The sequence below is a fragment of the Pimephales promelas genome, chromosome 1 (genome assembly GCF_988280905.1).
Source record: "Pimephales promelas chromosome 1, fPimPro1.hap1.1, whole genome shotgun sequence".
Classification (NCBI taxonomy): Eukaryota; Metazoa; Chordata; class Actinopteri; order Cypriniformes; family Leuciscidae; genus Pimephales; species Pimephales promelas.
The window spans coordinates 28,271,372-28,289,813 of record NC_142769.1 but is presented as its reverse complement, the minus strand read 5'-3'; the positions used below and the strand labels follow the sequence as shown (position 1 = coordinate 28,289,813).

The following is an 18,442-nucleotide window of genomic DNA, read 5'->3' as shown; positions in this document are numbered from 1 at the left end:
ATTTAGCTCCATATAGAACGCTATATGACAAAACGGCGCTATACTACGCACATGGCACCCGTTATCGTTAATATAACACGCGCTGTGATGGGTAGGTTTAGGTGTGGGGTATAGGGTAGTCTCATATTACGCAAAAGGATTTATGACGCCTTGGGTTCGCGTGAATATTAACGATAAAGGGTGCCATGTGCGTAGTATAGCGCCGTTTTGTCATATAGCGTTCTATGTGACGCTAAAGGATGAAAACAGGGGCTTCAGACAATCGCCACACTTACTCTGACGCATAATTTTACACGTGAAATGCAGCCAAACCTTGGAGCGTTTTGCATGTCTTCGGCATCTTCATTAATCCCTTCGCTATCAGACGTTCCGGGAGTCTCCCACATATTGATAACGGCTCTCTGATGCAAATTAATTAAAATCTCCCGGAATCTAGCATGAGTGAGCAAGAGCGCGCATGCGAGACAGATCAGACTGTGCTCCAAACCGTATAGTGTGCGCACGAGGGAGAGAGAGAGAGAGAGACTTTGCGTGTGTGCGCCTCATGACACAGGGACTCAGGCACCGAAATTTTTTTCTTATTCAGTCTGGTTATTACCGTTTACGTCGGAACCGGTTCCCTATTGGCGTTTCGGTAGCCAACCCTATAATGCGTCTGCGTATTCAGTAGCCTACCTTCGTCCATATTTTCACAAAGTTTCTGCCGGTGCAATCAAACACACTGGCACTGATCTGTGATAGGTCTGTTAGCGCATTAGGTCTAACCCTGGTGCTTGTAGACTTTACAGAAATTCCAACTCTTACACGTCCTCCTACAATGACGTAAAAATGACGATTTTTGCATCATTGTAGGAGGAAGTGAAAAAGGTAAATAGAGGATTTCTATCGTCTCGTCTCAGAATGTTTCAAAATAAACATTCTGTCAGCTAAACATTAAGACACCTACACTGTTTACTTCTGAAGTAGTGATTCTTTTCAAGCTTATTATTAAACATTCATGACAATGTAATTATAATTTTTTTTACAGTGTTATTATACATTTGTTACATTATTATAATTATTTTACATTTGTTTCTGTTACATTATTCTTTTTGAAAAAATAGTAAGCGATTCTTTATAAAAAAGTAATTATACTAATTATCGGTTTATTACAATGTATTTATACCTTTATTACAATGTAATTATACATTGAAAAATGTAGCCTAGCAATTTTTTTTGTGAAAAAGTAGTGATTTAACAGAATTTGTAAGTAAGCTACACTTTTTAATTATGAATATTATATTTTATTCTGCTGCGCTTAACAAGTTTTCTCAGAGTTTAGGCTCCTGTGTAATAGTAGTCTTGGCTATTAGGAAAGTCAAACATACCAAACCAATAATTACTAAAAAAAAAATAATAATAATAAAAACCCCCCCCACAAAATCTGATTTTGCACGGGCATTGCACTAGTGCTATTATTAAAAATTAAATGTTCGAAGTACCAACCTACACAAGGTAAGTTACAACCATTATATCGCTGGTTGCCCGGGCAACCGCTGGAGCTACTGGGAAGAGGAAATAGCCACTCCAGCTGCGAGATCGCTACGGTATGCGATACATGGCATTTCCTGTCAGTGTAAATAGACAGTCGGCTGACATGACTTCACTTACAATCCACTGCCTTTGAGTTAACAAAAGGACACCCAACGAAGCTTTCTCCATGAAAGAGCCGTTCTTCACTGCAGATGCATGCTGCGGTGGGTTAACGTGCTGATGTTAGCAAGCTAACATGGACCTTGGATCAATGCTGTACAACAGTTTAAAAGATGTAACGTGGAGTACGACGACACTACCTTTGGATAGACTTGTTAGTGCCTACAGACTGCCACAGATTGTGAAGTTGGACAGCGGTAAGGTTTGTCCTGAATTATTGGTGTTGTGTGCAGTAGCGGCAGCTGCGCGTGGGCGGTCGCGCTCCTGTGGAATTCCAATCATTAGCCGCTTCGCGCTAGGCTAACGCGAAGCTTTATCAACACACACAGCGGAACACCTTTAAACCTGGGCCTTTACTGCCATCGCTTACACAGTCTACGTTACAACGGATGCGTGTTTAGTTGTTTTGAGTCGGTTAAAGATCAAACGGCCAAATAAAAGGCAGAAATGTGAGCTATGGACGTTAGCAAGCTAACGCAAATTAGCCAGAGGCCAGAGTGTTTAATAACAAAAACATCAACCATATAGTTAAGTTAACATTTCATTTGTATTACAAAATTCCTTGGTTTTCCGAACTAGACCGCAACCTCCTCAATTCTGAAACTTTAGGTGCGAGAAACACTCAAATAATAATTAAATAAACACGAATAATACACAGTCAAAGGAGTTGTTTATGTATTATAAAGTGCTTAAAAAGTAAGTAAGTGTGTGATTGTGGGTGAACTGAGTAAAGATGGAGGAAGTCATAATATCAGAGGAACTAGATCATTATCATTATGGGAACTGGGGCACTATCATTAGACTCACTAAACTGAACCCTTGCGCTCATTGGGTACAACAGACAGAACTAAAGGCACACAAAAGTAACCCACATCAAATAATAGTTACACCTATTGTGTGAATGCTCTACTTACAAGTACATTGTTATTGTATAAGTAGATTAAATTATGACCTTAATATTTTTTTGCAACTGTTGTTCTTTAGATCAGTTTCATCATGGACTTAATTATATACTTAAAATGAAAATCAGCAAAGACGAAAAAGGCTTGACAAAACGACACACTATTAAGGTCACTGTTTCATACTGCTGTCATATTGTGTTTTGCCTCAGGGGAATCGGTGGAAGGGCTGAGAGAAAATGACTACCTCTTGATTCATTCATGCCGGCAGTGGACCACAATTACCGCTCATAGCCTAGAGGAGGGCCATTATGTCATCGGACCGAAAATCGAGATCCCTGTCCATTATGACGGTAAGCCATTCAGTTGTTGTAATGCACATTGTACTGTTTGAAGAAACGTCTTCTGTTCTTTCTGACATCTTATGTATTTTCCATAAGTAAGACAAAGGAAATAAACGTTAGTCTGCTAGGATTCACTGTTTTATTGCTACTTATTGAAACAGAAAAGGCAAAGATCTGTGCTGTTGTATTTCCCATCTGGTTTTAGTTGGGAGTTCATTAGCTAATTGGTCTTTTCATATTGACATTCCTCTCTGGCTGTGGAGAGGGTCAGTTGGCCACTTAAAGGAAACAAGACCTTCCTTAGAATTTAAAAACCCTGGATTTGGTTCATACAGACCTAGTTAACGGTCTATTTTACTACTTCTTTCTCTGGTGCAGTGTTTTTATATAATTTGTGAAAATGTGATTTTTTTTATTTTTTTTATTTCGGTTCAAGGAATAAAAATGAACAGTTATATGAATTAATTATATCTAACTCTAAATTTTATTTGTTTATTTTGCCCAAATTTATATAATTTATTTCTTTGCTTTCCACGGAAATGGCCTGGCTTGAAATCCAATCTATTTATGTTTAGGTTAATGAAATGAACATATTGACTCAATGCTTTTGCTTTATCCTTGTCATGATGTTACATAATGGCTCGGTTTTACTAAATGTCACAGGCCAGTTTAAGCTGCTGGAGCAGGACAGGGACATTAAGGAGCCTGTGCAGTACTTCAACAGCGTGGAGGAAGTGGCCAAAGCATTCCCTGAGCGAGTTTATGTCATGGAGGAAATAACCTTCAATGTTAAGGTCTGGTTTTGTGCTCACCGCAGCCACTGTTTTTGATTTAGACACATTTATCTAGATATATGTCAGGCATTGTATTTGTAATTTCATTTGAAATACCGATTTGCCTCGGTAAAGGATTAGTTCTCTTTTAAAAAAACTTTTAATTTTGATACTGATAATTTACTCACCCCCATGTCATCCAAGATGTCTTTCTTTCTTCAGTCGGAAAGAAGTTAAGGTTTTTGATGAAAACATTCCAGGATTTTTCTGCATATAATGGACTTCAATGGGCTCCAAACGGTCCAAATGACAGTTTCAGTGCACCTTCAAAGAGCTTTAAATGATACCAGACGATGAAGAAGGGTCTTATCTAGTGAAACGACCAGTCAATAATAAAAAAATAAATAAAAAAGTTTAAGTTCTATAAGCACAAATTCTCACATTGCTCTGTTCTGTGATGGGCGTTCATGACGTCACGTAATACGCAATTATATTGAAAAGGTCATCACCGAACAGAGCAAGGCGAGCATTTGAGCTTATAAAACTTAAACATTTTTTTTTTTTTAAATGACCGATCATTTCGCTATTTCGTCATTTGGACCTTGAACCGTTTGGGGCCCATTGAAGTCCATTATATAGAGAAAAATCCATGTTTTTTGGAATGTTTTCATCAAAAAACTTAATTTCTTTTCGACTGAAGAAAGAATGACATGGACATCTTGGATGACATAGGGGTGAGTAAATTATCAGCAAAAGTTTTTTTAAAAGTGAACTAATCCTCTAATTGTAAGATTGGCGGCAGTCAAAGATATTCTATATGACTAGCATTATTTGACTACTTCTTTTTTCATTGATCCGTTCAAATTGTCTTTCTCCTAGATGGCATCAGGAGAATCCAATGAGGACACGGAAGTCTACAACATCACACTAAGCACTGGGGATGAGCTGACACTAATGGGGCAGGCTGAGATCCTCTATGCCAAAACATCGCGAGAAAAATCACGTTTCAACACTCTCTTCAAGCGCATCGGCAAGCTTAACTCCATCAGTAAGCTTGGCCGTGGAAAGATGCCCTGCTTAATCTGCATGAACCACCGCACCAATGAGAGCATCAGCCTGCCTTTCCAGTGCCGTGGTCGCTTCAGTACCTGCTCGCCACTGGAGCTGCAGATGCAGGAAGGAGAACACACTATTCGCACAATCGTGGAGAAGACCAGGCTACCTGTTAATGTCACGGTGCCCAGCAGCCCGCCACGTAATCCGCATGACCTCCATTTGATCCGCGAAGGCCATCGATACAAGCTGGTCAACATCCAGACTAAGACGGTGGTCGTGTGTTGTGCGTTACGTTCGAACAAAATACTGCCAGTGCATTTCCCCTTGCATGTGTCCACAGCATTGCCACGTTTACTGGTGCCTGAAGGGCTGCTTCAAGGAGAAGCCTGGCTGGAGACAGTGGTCCACCGCTGGTTTGCTTACTGCCAGGAGCAGTTCGACATTGACGACTACTCTAGGGCAGTGCGTGATGTGCGGGTGGACTGGATTGAGGACGGCAAGAGCCCGAAAAAAAGTAGCGCCGGAGGGACGGTATGTGGAAGCGGGAGCAATGGCTGCCCCTCACACGTGCATTTGCCAAGCTCTCTAAGTTCAGCCCGAGATGAGCTCACGCAGTCATTTCATCGCCTGTCTGTCTGTGTCTACGGAAACAATCTTCATGGGAACAGTGAGGTGAATCTTCAGGGTTGTGTTAGCTTATGTGGAGATTGTGTGCCAGCAGAACCGCCGGATGCAGATTATCTGTTCCCTGAGCTGCTGGAGAGTTCTTCAGGCTCCCTTAAACCAGACGTGCCATACGAGGAGCTTTGGTTGGATCATGTTAAGAATTCTGGACCTGTTCTAGACCACATCGAGGGTGTCCAGGGAAACCCTACTGTCTCTGGCTGCACGACTGTACTGCCATTCTCCACAGCAGGTCCTACAAGTGCACTGTTTGGCACAGATGTCATTCTACCTCCACCACCAGTGCCTCCGAAGTCTGAAGCTGTGAGTTCATTTTTACTAGATAATCTCATCAAATAAATGAAGCCTTGGGGAGCATAAGTGACTTCTTTGAAAAGCAATTCATTTTACTGACCACAAACTATTAAACGGTCGTGTAAATGCTGTTATTGATAATATGTAGCAGATATCTGGCTTGAGATGGTCATGGAAAACAATTTGTGTAGAGTTAAACCTTGCAAGCAAAAGTGATTTGTGAGTGAATTGTTCTTTTGGTTTGGGCAATGGTTAACAAAATAGTGAAAGATTCACCAGCAAAATAGACTGAATAAAAACATTTCTACAAATCCTTATCCAGTAAAACACAAAAGACTGTAAAAGTCATTGATTGAAAAAGTGGGGACCCTACATATTAATTTTTAATATAGACAGTTTTAGAATCTAAAGAACATTAAACTGCTTGTAGAAATCTTAATTTATTGATGCACCTGATCAAAAAATCCATGATTTTAGGGCTTTTTGTCTGTTTCACACTGGCAGATAAGGCAAAGTTTATTCTGTGCTTGCTTACATAGTGACTTATTTGTGTACTGTTGGTCAATCCCTGAAGGTCTAATTGTATCCAAGTAGAAACAAAGGTTAACATTTCAAGTGTTTAAGGCCTAGTTGATAAATTTGTTTGTCTCAAGAAATCTTTATCCATTCACATTTTAGAGCCATTACAGTTTTTTTTTGTCACCTTTGCAGGTGAAGGAGGAGTGCCGATTGTTGAATGCTCCACCGATTCCACCGAGGAGCACCAAGCAGGCGACCTCAAGCAGTGCCACAGTGCCATACCCTCCTGCCAAGCCACGTCAGACAGATACCCGCTCCCCAAGCCCAACACTATCCTATTACTCATCCGGCTTACACAACATGTGAGTTATGCACTGTTCGTATTGAACATTCGTTTTTGTGTTTTGATTGAACATTTCTCTTCTACCTTCCCTGTTCTCCATCTCTAAATAGAGTTGGAGAGGGCGAATCTCAGAGTGAATCGGATGATCAGAACCACGCATGTTACCCATGTAACTGGGTCAGACCAGATCCCAGTGAAGGCTCCAAGCCTCTCCCTTGCCTCAATCCTTCGGTAGATGCCTCTTTCTCCCGCCTTTCCTGGCCAAATGATTTCTCCGGGGGTGACTCGTATAAAGGTGAGGACTTCCCGTCTCCTCACTGCCGCAGTTACTCTAGTTATCCTCGGAAGAGGACCCCTGGTACTCCTAAGGCTTGTCCCTCAGGCCTTTTAGACTTCGATAGGCGAGCAAATTGTGAGGGAAGTGCTGTGGCCTCCAAGACCCAACAGGTTTCCCAGTCTTCACAGCTTTGCACCAAGTCCACCAGCTATACCATGGAAATGTGCAGAGACAAATCAACAGAGGAATGTAACACTAAGCATAGCCAGTCCTGCCCAATCTTGCCTCCAAGAACCCCTAAATGTAACGATACGAAGAAAGACGCAGAGCCTGCCATTACAGCCACGGCCGATGCGGACGTCCTGGAACTTGAGTCCAAAAGCTGCTTGCTTGAAAGGCCGCATCACGGCACTACAGATGTATTCTCCATTTCCTGCCCTGGAGCTTCAGGGCTGTCTTGGCAACCACCAAGTAATCTATCAGGTATCTCCATTGAGGAGGTTTCTAAGTCACTACGGTTCATCGGTTTGTCAGATGATGTTGTCTCTTTGTTTGTCCAAGAAAAAATTGATGGAAATTTGCTCTTGCAGCTAACAGAGGAGATTCTGTCAGAAGACTTTAAGCTAAGCAAACTTCAAGTGAAGAAACTCATGCAGTTTATTAATGGCTGGAGGCCCAAAATGTAAGGATGAACAAAAGCAAAGCAGTCAAGAGCAAAACACATGCAATGTGCTGCAGTAGCAAATATTGGTCTTCAGTATTGCATTAAGACAGTTTTGTATCTCAATACTATGCAGTCTTGTAATATTGCCATTTTGGTTAATATATATATACATGTATATAAATCTATATATTGGTTGCTTTGTGTATTAACCTGTACCCATCTATGTAATCTCTCTGACCTTACGGTACCTGCACAACAGACTTTATTTGCTCAAACCCAAAGCCTTTGTGGAAAAACCTGAAGCTATTTTGACCCAATCCAACTGTGGCCTAATTTCTTTTTTGTTGATCAATAAAGATGATTAACAATTGATTAGGTAATTTCCTTACTTGAATAAATCTAACTTATTGCTTCACCATATTAAGAACTAATATTTGAACTTCATTCAAATTAAATGATCCTTAACCACTAACAGTGTTATAACTTGGGCTACGTTTACATGTGGCCGGCTATTTTCATAAACGGACATTTCACCCTCTCCGTTTTACAAAAATAACATTGTGCACACCTGTCAGTTTTCAGAAAAGTGTTCGTTTACACCAACCCGTATATATGCCGTCAGGAGCATGCCAAACCTGTAGGTGGCAGTGTAACGAGAAGCTCAAGCCCACGTTAGCCAATCAGAATCTGAAAATAGCTACAACAGCAATGAATCACTTCCTCAAAATTGCTGACCTCTGAGCAGTCATTTGTCTCTGCCCCTCGACATATTAGAGCAGCTGTATTTGCAAATGCAAACAGACGAAAAGGGTTTGCACCAACAAGAACACTGAATGCATCCATGATCACCATCGAATGAAAATGTAAACAGGTCGCACTTTTGACGCAGGTGCAAGTTCTGTCGCATATTGTGACGTCAGCTGCCTAAAACTCTGTTTTTCTCAATTTACATGCAAACAAAGTTTTCCAAAATCTCCACTCTGGCCGGAGTTTTTAGAATGAATTGGTTTCAGAGGCGATCCTCCATTTGCATGTAAACAAGGGCACAGAGGGAAATGTCTCAGTTTTTCAAAAATAACCATGTACGTGTAAACAGGGCCATGGTTATGTCACTAGCTCACTGTAAATTCAAATGCTCCCATCATTTTTACCCCAGTGATTGATCGATGAAAGCTGATGTGTCAAACAAAAGTGAAGAGAATGAAGTCTCACCCTTTTGTATCTGTTCAAACACTTTGGTTTTGTAGGCTCCAGTAAGACAACGACATATATAGATGTTTTATTTGGTGGCTGGATGCCTTTAATGCAGTGCAATGGAAATTGACAACTATGTGCTACAGTTTTTTTTTTTTTTTTTTAAATAAACATCACTTCAAAAACAATCTCATACAATTTTGCAGTATAGCTAAACATTGCAGTGTCTTTTGGTAGTAGCTACAGATCTGAAAGCCTTGTCTTTAAAATTTGAGAAAAGGTTTACAACATTTTTAAAAATATACAAAAAACTTGGACTTCATTATGCCACCCACTATTTGGTTCAAACCCACGGTTCCCAGCCTACCCATACCCTGCCCAGTATATTAGGGTCAGTTGCTTGATCGAGCAAGCAATCTACCTGATCTTCAACACTCAGATCTTTCTCATTGTGTCGAGCTCGTATATTGTGTTGTTCTTCCCCTCGAGCAACAGCCAACATTCCTTTATACTCCGGGGTCTTCTCAAATCCGAGACAAATCTCTTCACTAGAACATTAACCAATCAACGCGGTTAGAAATGTGTTTCTGTATAAGATACGACTGGTACATTCTTATTTTCTCTATGAAGAAAATGGTGTTAAAGTCTTTACAAGAATTAGAATGAAAGTAATCATTTAATGCAACTGGCAACATATCATGATGTTTTGTAATTAAGTTCAACCAATGTAAATATTTAAAACAGCCATGTTTTTTTTTTTGCCAGAAATCCATAAAAATAAGAGTTCAGAGTATTGTGGTTGGACCTACCGTGTTATAACCGAGGGATTGGCTCCCTCTAGCTTCCGGCGAGCAAAGCTGACCTTCTGTAGAGGGAACCAGTTTATTTCTTCGGTGTTCACTCTCTCTGTCCAGGTACCTCCTTTCTTCAGCTGCTTCAGCTCAAAGTTCTGGAACATGAGGAATATGCTGACGGTGTTGTATTTCACAAGTAGCCTGCCTCTTTGATACTGATTCAATAATGTATAAGCCTGTTATTGAAATGAACTCTTAAGTGGGAAACTAGAAAATGGAAAATGTGAAACGGGTCTACGATGAGGACAGATCACTTCGATGATTACATTGAGGGCTATGTGGCAAAAAGGAAAGCAAGCTATTTGTTTCTGTTTGCAGGCTTAAAATCTGCTTTGAGTTCTTCTACCTTCCAATCCAGCGAAGGCTCCTTCACAAACACATCCATGGTGTTGAGCAGCAGGTCTGGGTCATCTCTGAAGGCTCGCAGTGAGTGTACCATCACACTCTGGATGAGGCCAGACTCGCCCATGGGTCGCATCAAGTTAATAAACTGCCGTGTCAGTCTAAATGGCATCAGTTCAGGCACTGGGAGGAACTACATGCAACAAAGTTATAGTCAAGAAGTTCATCTATCTTTTATCTCTAAATTAGTACAGTAACTGTTTGTAGCTGTGCTTTTGTCAGTCAAACATACTCATGAAGACAAGACAAAAAACCCACCTGTGTGGCTGATCCAAAAGCATGACCAAAGTCAATGCCGATCATGCCACCCGTCTCCGTGTTGATCATGAAGTTAGAGAGATGCCGATCCCCAATGCCCAGAATCCAGTGACTGACACAGAGCACAGCATGAGAGCTGCTGAAATGGGACCGCAACGAAAGGAAGGCTTCGGGTGTGGTACTCATCCTTACAAAAGCTCGCCTGAAAACAACCATTCATGGCATCATTAAATCCTTTTAGACTTAGGACAAATGTACCATCAGTGTTACATTTGAACAATGTATAATGCAGAGAGAAATGATGGCATACCTTAACAAGTCATCAGGCACCATCTGCTCAATTCTCCTAAAGTTATTCACAGTATCCACTCGTTTTGCTTTCCTGTAGTGATTCAAATGTAAATGGATTAAGATATAATATTTTTTATACAATGACAAGTCACATTTTAAAGCCATTGAGTCACATTGACCCATGGAAAGTGGTTAAATGAACTGGCGACTTACTTGTAGAGTTCAGCATATCGTCTAATGCCTTCCACCTTCCCAGCAACTTTGCTGACCCAGTCATCATAGGACTCATTAGGCCTAAAATACATTTAAACAAAGTAACACTTGATTCACTCAATGCAGAGTACCAATTGCAAGGTATGACGGCATGAACATTTTGCTTTATTTGCTGAGGGAAAGGAATAAATATTCACTTCATGATTGTCTTCTGCTCTTGTTCAGTCCTTCTGCTGGAAAGGAAGTCCTTCAGAGTGCAGGTGTTCTCCATCCACTCAATCAGGCCAATCCTGTAAATGTCAGCAGACATTTGTTAACAACCTTTAAAAAACAGTTAAGGTCAGCCCAGCACACAAGTTGAATCAAGAGAAGCCCATCCTGGTACCTGCTGCTGATGGGAACGACCTGGTAAGTGCGGAGTGCCAGGCTCCGCTGAGAACAGGCAGTGTCCTGACTGAGAATCATGTTCATCACGCCAAAGAGCTGCTCGATGCGCTGGTCCTGCCGCAGGTCCTCCCCGCCCTTCACTAGGAACGGATAATCCCGCTCGTCATCTCCTCGTATGATGATGCGCTTCGGCCGTCTAATAGATGTCATTACCTTCACCTAAGTTTTGGTAGATGAATTGTAATACACTGAAATAATCATGTCAAAAATAACACCTAATAAGATAATAAGAACATTATTCCTCGTACCCTTTCATCGAAACCCGTGATCTTGGCATGATATTCAGGCAAAGGCTTCGATTTGCCATCATACTGACCTGTAGAGGGAAGACCAGAACCAGATGACTTCAAAAGACAAACACTTATGATACATGCAGTACTTTATTAAAGTAATGAGAAACAAATGACATGATTTACGAAAAGGTAAAAGTAAGAAAAGTTTTGAACTAACCTGGTACCTCCAGTTCATTTTGAAGCATTTCTGCTTTGAAGTTGCTGAGCCAGGGTGAATATTCCTTCATGTTACCTGGTTCCTTCTGGAAACCTTTCATGGAGGCGGCCATGTGGTCCACCTGCTGAAGGAAATTCTTATCCTTTCGCCTTTCATACAACTTGGACCCACCAGCACCAAGCAGCTTTTCCACTTCTTTACCGTATTTCTGTGACAGGCACATACAGTAAAAATGTAACAGTAGACCAAAAATATGCATTTATTCAAGAAATATAGAGAAACCAGCAGATATCTGATTAATTATGGGTAACAACACTTAATTTTGATAGTCCACTTTAGACATTCTACTAACTATAAGTAACTTTTCAACTACACGTCAACTAACTGTCATTAGAGTATTAGTAGACTGTCTGCTTAATATCTGCTAACACTTTATTTTGTTGGTCCCCCAACAGACATTCAACTGACTATAAGTAACTTGGCGACTACAGGTAAACTTATTCTCCTAACCTGAACCCTAACACCTAACCATAACCTAACAGTCTACAGACAGTCTACTATAATATATTAATACTCTAATGAGAGTTAGTTGACATGTAGTTGAAAAGTTACTTATAATTAGTAGAACGTCTAAAGTGACAATCAAAATAAAGTGTAACCTAATTATCTTCAAACAACAGAAGGTAGTTTACATTTAAAACAACAGCATCAACAACAACAACAACAACAACACACATCTACCATTCTAAAACATCAGATATTTAGTTTAGGTTGGGCTGTACATTTGGGAGGAGGGATAATCTAATTAATATGACTATAAAATGATAATAATGCAATAGTAATACTTATTTTATTATGATTATTGTTATCACTTTATAAAAAATGTAACAAAATATGACTACTCTAATATTTTACTCAAATAAAGAGTATTAATAAAGATTATTATTATATAGTACAACTGTAAAATTACAATAATTATATACTAATGGCTTAGTTGGTAAAACCACAGGGAGCCCTTAAAGGGGCTCTTTTGTTGGCAATATCCGGCATTTCTTGATTAAAGTTTGTGAAAAAAGTTGTTACATGTTGCGTTCTCAAATGCACATTATAAATAACCCAAACTCAGAGCAGATGCAGAGATGAGTTTGAGATGGCAGCATTTACTGGCAACCAAGCCACTCTGTGATGCTGAAAATATTGGACAATGAGCTGCTTGCATGTAAAAGAACACATTGTTTGAGCTTCATTCAAAATATGCATCACATACATTTAATTCAATTGCAGGCTTTGTGAATTTGATATTTTTTAAGTACTGTACACAAGTATAAGAACTCGAAGTTATGAACCTGAATGAATTTTCTTCGGAAAGACCCAAGTCCTGGAGACTTTGAATCACCAAACCATCCAGTCATTTCCTCGCAGAGCTGCTTCGTTTTCTTTGCGTCCAAGTCCGGTTTGTCCAGTTGATTCTTCACTTCACCCCACCAGTCCTGCCAAACCATTACTTGAGAATCAAAACTCCCACAACAGGCCATAAAAATGTCAAGTCCCAGTTAGTAAAAGAGAAAGTGTGTAATTACTGTGCCACTAGAGGGACCAACTGAAACTGCAATCTGTTTGAGCAGCTCAAATGGGCTTGACTCTCAAAACTGGCTCAAACTAACGGCACTTGGAAGATTGGGGCAAGACTCATAGGGAAAAGGACTTTTGTACCTTGAAAAGCATGTCAGGGTTGGTAAGTTGCTGAAGGGCATCTACAAACTCTTGAATGACGCCACCTTTATCCAGTATTGACTTCAGCCTGGTACACAAACAACACAGTTTTCACGTCTCAATATCAGGAAAGCCGAAGTCACTGAACAGACCTTTACATACTTCTCAACAAACTCCCGGTTCCTCTGACCACTTGCAGACTTCTCAAAGGTGTAGCTCTCTCTGCTGATCATGTACGGGTAGATGAGGGCTTGTGGATAGCATTCTGCGATCTCCTCTATAACATGCTGAACTGCTGTCGCTTGTGGTTTGTCGAGAAGAGCCATCATTTGACTGATCCAGCCAATCAGCAACCAGCAAGGCACACTAACAACCTAAAATGGCAAAAAAAGAGAGAAGAAAAAACAGTTTGCTCAATTTAATACTTCACAAGGAGATGAATGATGAGGCATTGTTATCGAAATCTTTAGATTTGTCAATACAGTATCTAATCTGTATTAGACATTTACAAATGCAATTTCCAGATTCAAAGTAGTTGTTTATGTTGGCCTTATTCATTTATATTTACATTTTCCCCTAAAATATCTAAATCTCTAAATATTAATTTAACCATGTAAAAATATTTTGCTAAGTGGACACAGTAATATTCCTCTGGACCATCTGTAGTATCCACTGTGCATCATGGTTTATTTGCCATATTTGCTGATTGACTATACTGTACATAAATCCTAAAATCGATGAACTTAGCAAATGATCTCGCACCTCTCTGACCATCAGGTCCAGGGTTTCTGCGGGGTACAGCTCTACTAGCTGCAGGAGACGCGGAAACTTGAGCCTGGCCTCATCTGAGTTGAGCTTCAGCGCCTTCAGCATCATCTTTACAACGTGTCCAGGCAAGGACTGCAGCTTACAACTGAATGCTAGAATTAAACATCAAAGGCATTGTTGTGAGTACATCAACTTGCACTTTAACCACTGCCTGCATGCATGGAATCACAAAAAGACATTATAAATCCTGTGAGACACTTGTAGGGTACTCTGTATTTATGAGAGCAGTTGGGTGCTGTACTGATCCACAGCTGTCTCACCCTCTTCTTTCTGTTCACTCGCTCTTAGTCTTCGGTCACAGAAGTTGACCAAGGTCATGTAGGCCTCCACAATACCATCTGTGTGCACATGCTGCTGGCTGAAGGACTGCTCTTCCTCTTCTGCCTTACGTGCAGCACTTCGCAACAACTCCAGAGCCTGCATCTGCAGACCCTCTACAACCTGAGCAGAAAAATAACACGCATGATCCAAACTGGGGTAAGAAAAACTTATCAAGCAAATATGCAGTCATCATCATCAAAATTGTGGCAAAATGATGTTCCTCCTTTTTTTAAGTGCCATAGGTAAATGGCAAATGTCATTAAAATATCTTTTTAATCAATTAGTAAGTACCAGCATTATTAACTTGTGTACTAACTGTAAGCACACACATCTTTAGACAGGCTCATACTAAAAAGATTAATGATATTTCAAACCTATTTCTTCAGGAGGCATAAACTCTTTTTGTTCACCTGTTTAAAATGGTGCAAACAGTTACATTACCATTCAAAAGTTTGGGAGAAGTTATATATATATATATATATATATATATATATAAGAAATTAATACTTTTATTCAGAAAGGACACATTACATTTTACAAAAGATTTCTATTTCAAATAAAACGGATCTTTTGAAATTTCTCATCTTGATCACCAAATCAACATATTAGAATGATTTCTGAAGGATCATGTGACTCTGAAGACTGGAGTAATGATGCTAAAAAATCAGCTTTGCCATCACAAGGATTGTATTATTGAATGTATTAAAATACAAATTGATTATTATACATATAATATTTAATATGTATTAACAAATTATTCTTCTTTCTTCTGAGACTTCTTTTTAAAAAAAAAAACATAACAAAAGTCTTACTGACCCTAAACATTAAAATGATAGTATATCTGCACCATGGTGCTGCTCCTTGCTTTTTCATATTGAAGACATTCAAAATGTACAGAATAAATACCAAAAATACATCTAAATAATCTCATTTGGAACATGACCAATTCTACAATAACAATTGTAATCTGACTTCAATAAGCAATACATGCCAGAAAGCTACATCTAAATACCTGGGTGACAGATGAGACCATTGAAAGCTGGAGAATCTTTTGTACTTTATCTTCCCCGAGAGTCTCTAGAGCAGAGGGACTGCGATCTGCAGCGCTGGCCATGAGGTCATAGGTGGTACCCAGAAGGATCTTCTGGTCACGGAGCATCCGATCAGATGAACCTTCCCTCTGTCTCTCAGCATCGACTGTAAAACACAGTAATGCGTCAATCAGGAACTCGGACTGTGACGAGGGTTGAAATGATGTGTAATCTATATGATAAGAGTGGATGATTCATACTTAAAAGTGGAACAGTCTTGAGCAAAGCATTAATCTTTTCAGCAGATCCAAGGCCTGCAATTCTTCTGTGAGTGAAACGGCTGAAACTGTGGACCCAGCGGAGCAACCAGGTACCATCTGTCTTTGCATCACGGTGAAGTTCCTTCAACAGCTTGGATGCCACCGGAAAGTTATTCTGTCAACAAAATGAACACATTACGTTCTGCTTGTTTCTTAATTGTCATATTGCAGGTTGTTTAAATATGAAGCATAAGCATTTGAGAAGCTTGAATGACTGATGTTGAAAACAATAGATATCTCTTCAGTTCCCTACTGGGCACCAAAGCTGATGTTTGAAATCCCCGAGCACCTGTTTCCATGCACTGTCTGCCATTTGGAGTTTCATATCGAATTTGCAGCTCTTAACCAGCCCTCCGAGTTCCTCTCCACTCGCCTGCTCCGCACCGTCCACCTCCATGCTGTTTTCAGGGGTGGAAGTCAGCCTCTCGAGAATCTTATCCAAGAAGAAACAACTAAAAAACAAAAGACGAAAGCATGGATGGGACATTTATAAAACTCCAAACTTTTCAAGGTGGTGAACCACTTCTTCACTATAACAGCATTGAGAAATCTGTATTCCCAGTGAGGTGTCGTAAAGTAGCAGTAAATCACCGAGATGTGATGATGTCATCCCAAACATTCATGGGGTCCAGTTTAGCATCCGGATAGCGGCTGGTCCATCGTCTGATCATGATCTTGAGAGAATTCACTGAGACTGAGAGCAACAAGATACAGTGATCATTTAGTTTGCTGAAAGCCCACAACATGGTTATAAATTTCCATGGGTTCAACCAACCTGGCTAAGATCAATTACTCACCCTCTCCAGTGACATAATTCAGGAAATCTTGGATCTCCGTCAGAGCTTGGACAGACTGTAGCACAGTCAGACGGCTGCGGTTCAGCAGTGGGTCGATACTTGAGTAGTTCTACATGATACCATGTTATGTGGAAAGAAAAATCAGGAGTGTAAATATATGGCATTTGTTGAAGAAAGGAAAAAAACCCTCTTTACCGGACAGATCACATAGGGACAAATAGATGCAATTTGTGTCTGTCTGCATGCCTATGTAACATCCTACCCTCTGTGAAACAACTCATTGGTTTGAAACTGACCTGCATGAAGACTTGCATGCAGTTGTTGGCATAGTATTTGGCTCTGTCATAGTCCTCTTGCAGGATGTACAGTAGACTCAGTTCCTGACTGTAATGGGTCTCCATGATGATCTTGTGCTCTTCCATCTTCATGGCAGCATCGACAAAGCTCAGCAGATCCTGAGTTCTCTCGCCCAGCTGCAGCTGCTTCAACATACTACGCATCATGTACTGCAGGTATGTTTCCTATTAGAGAAATAAACAGAAGCAATTACTGCAGGATATTACATTATTTGATAATATGATTAGTTACTCTTTGTGGTGACACAACCATGAAAAAATAGCTCAAACTGAAACAGCTCAAATCTTAAAAATCATACCACATAAAATGGCTCTGTCCACATTTTTTCTAGTCTGACGGGTGAGTTGTCGTCAATGTTGACTGTGGCACAGTACTGCAGAGATTTCCACTCTGTAAGGTGATTATAGGCTTCCAGGGCAGCAATCTCCCAGAAATCTTTCTCAGTGTTTGTGGGCTCTCCATCATTCCAGTCCTCTGTGTTTAAAGCCTGAATCAAAACAACACGATATCTTTGTAAGACCCTATAGAACAGTGGCTAGGGAAAACAAATGTCAATCTTGGTACCAGTGAGATTCGTTGAGATTAATGAATCTATCTATTCATTTATTTATTTATCTGAGGTGCCGGAACGCAGTTCCCGACCGTTACGGCCCACTTTAACCCCTGGATGTAATGTTGATATTTTATAAATAATCCAACATCTGGTTGACACTCCAATATAGTAGGTGGTGATATTGCAACTGAATGCTGGCCGTTGAAGACAATGACGTGTAGCTACTACTGCCAGGGAAAATCATTGGTATCACTTTATTTCGATGGTCCAATTTAGACATTCTACTAAGTAACTTTGCAAATACATGTCAACATATTCTACTACATGGTAAATGGACTGCATTTATATAGTGCTTTCACAGACACAATGGCCACCAAAGCGCTTTACATTTGCCTCACATTCACCCATTCACTCACTCATTCATACACCGATGGCGGTGTCAGCCATGCAAGGCGCGATCCAGCTCGTCGGGAGCAGCTGGGGTTAGGTGTCTTGCTCACGGACACCTCGACACTTGGTCAGTTGAACCACCAACCTTCTGGTTTGTAGACAACCTACATGAACCACTGAGCCACTGCCGCCCCAAAATATCCAAAGTTAGTAGAATGTTTAAATTGGACTATCAAAATAAAGTATAACCAAATCATTCCATAGGAGAAGATGAAAGCGAGACACTTACTCGCAAGTTTTTGGGACTTTTGGACTCTTTTTTGTACACTTTTGTAGAGTTATGGCTAGAAACTCTCTGCCGCTCTACACTTGTATTGTGATTCAGTTAAAGATGTACTTGACTAATAGCATTATCAATTTTTTTTTCTCCAAAATTTCTATAAACTTGATAATATTGTTATTGTGAATTCTTTTGGCC

At 40.1% G+C, this 18,442-nt stretch overlaps 2 protein-coding genes across 3 annotated transcripts in view; one reads left to right on the top strand and one right to left on the bottom strand.

Moving 5' to 3' along the window:
- The first annotated feature begins 1,534 nt into the window (after window positions 1–1,534).
- Window positions 1,535–7,917, top strand: garem1 (GRB2 associated regulator of MAPK1 subtype 1). The gene is made up of 6 exons (XM_039692438.2): window positions 1,535–1,889; window positions 2,804–2,944; window positions 3,599–3,729; window positions 4,588–5,751; window positions 6,454–6,623; window positions 6,715–7,917. The coding sequence occupies exons 1-6, from the start codon at window positions 1,769–1,771 to the stop codon at window positions 7,565–7,567; spliced, it is 2,580 nt and encodes an 859-aa protein (XP_039548372.2). The 5' UTR covers window positions 1,535–1,768; the 3' UTR covers window positions 7,568–7,917.
- Window positions 7,918–8,820: 903 nt separating this feature from the next.
- The window catches only part of prkdc (protein kinase, DNA-activated, catalytic subunit), a 32,088-nt gene continuing 22,466 nt past the window's right edge, over window positions 8,821–18,442 (bottom strand). For both annotated transcript variants that reach the window (XM_039692436.2, XM_089129373.1), the window contains 22 exons: window positions 17,320–17,508; window positions 16,961–17,185; window positions 16,665–16,773; window positions 16,459–16,561; window positions 16,157–16,319; window positions 15,808–15,982; window positions 15,529–15,713; window positions 14,456–14,636; window positions 14,130–14,287; window positions 13,530–13,741; window positions 13,368–13,455; window positions 13,001–13,144; window positions 11,655–11,862; window positions 11,453–11,520; window positions 11,143–11,363; window positions 10,955–11,047; window positions 10,758–10,838; window positions 10,564–10,635; window positions 10,254–10,455; window positions 9,940–10,128; window positions 9,549–9,688; window positions 8,821–9,287 (listed from right to left, as the gene is read on the bottom strand). In XM_039692436.2, the coding sequence (XP_039548370.2) occupies window positions 9,083–9,287; window positions 9,549–9,688; window positions 9,940–10,128; window positions 10,254–10,455; window positions 10,564–10,635; window positions 10,758–10,838; window positions 10,955–11,047; window positions 11,143–11,363; window positions 11,453–11,520; window positions 11,655–11,862; window positions 13,001–13,144; window positions 13,368–13,455; window positions 13,530–13,741; window positions 14,130–14,287; window positions 14,456–14,636; window positions 15,529–15,713; window positions 15,808–15,982; window positions 16,157–16,319; window positions 16,459–16,561; window positions 16,665–16,773; window positions 16,961–17,185; window positions 17,320–17,508 (3,411 nt within the window). In that variant the 3' untranslated portion in view covers window positions 8,821–9,082. The remainder of the gene's footprint in view (window positions 9,288–9,548; window positions 9,689–9,939; window positions 10,129–10,253; window positions 10,456–10,563; window positions 10,636–10,757; window positions 10,839–10,954; window positions 11,048–11,142; window positions 11,364–11,452; window positions 11,521–11,654; window positions 11,863–13,000; window positions 13,145–13,367; window positions 13,456–13,529; window positions 13,742–14,129; window positions 14,288–14,455; window positions 14,637–15,528; window positions 15,714–15,807; window positions 15,983–16,156; window positions 16,320–16,458; window positions 16,562–16,664; window positions 16,774–16,960; window positions 17,186–17,319; window positions 17,509–18,442) is intronic.

Coding starts and splice junctions, on each gene's coding strand:
- garem1 (XM_039692438.2), top strand. CDS start 1,769: ATGGACCTTGGATCAATGCTGTACAACAGTTTAAAAGATGTAACGTGG. Junction 1,890..2,803: donor GATTGTGAAGTTGGACAGCG/GTAAGGTTTGTC, acceptor GTTTTGCCTCAG/GGGAATCGGTGGAAGGGCTG. Junction 6,624..6,714: donor TCATCCGGCTTACACAACAT/GTGAGTTATGCA, acceptor ATCTCTAAATAG/AGTTGGAGAGGGCGAATCTC.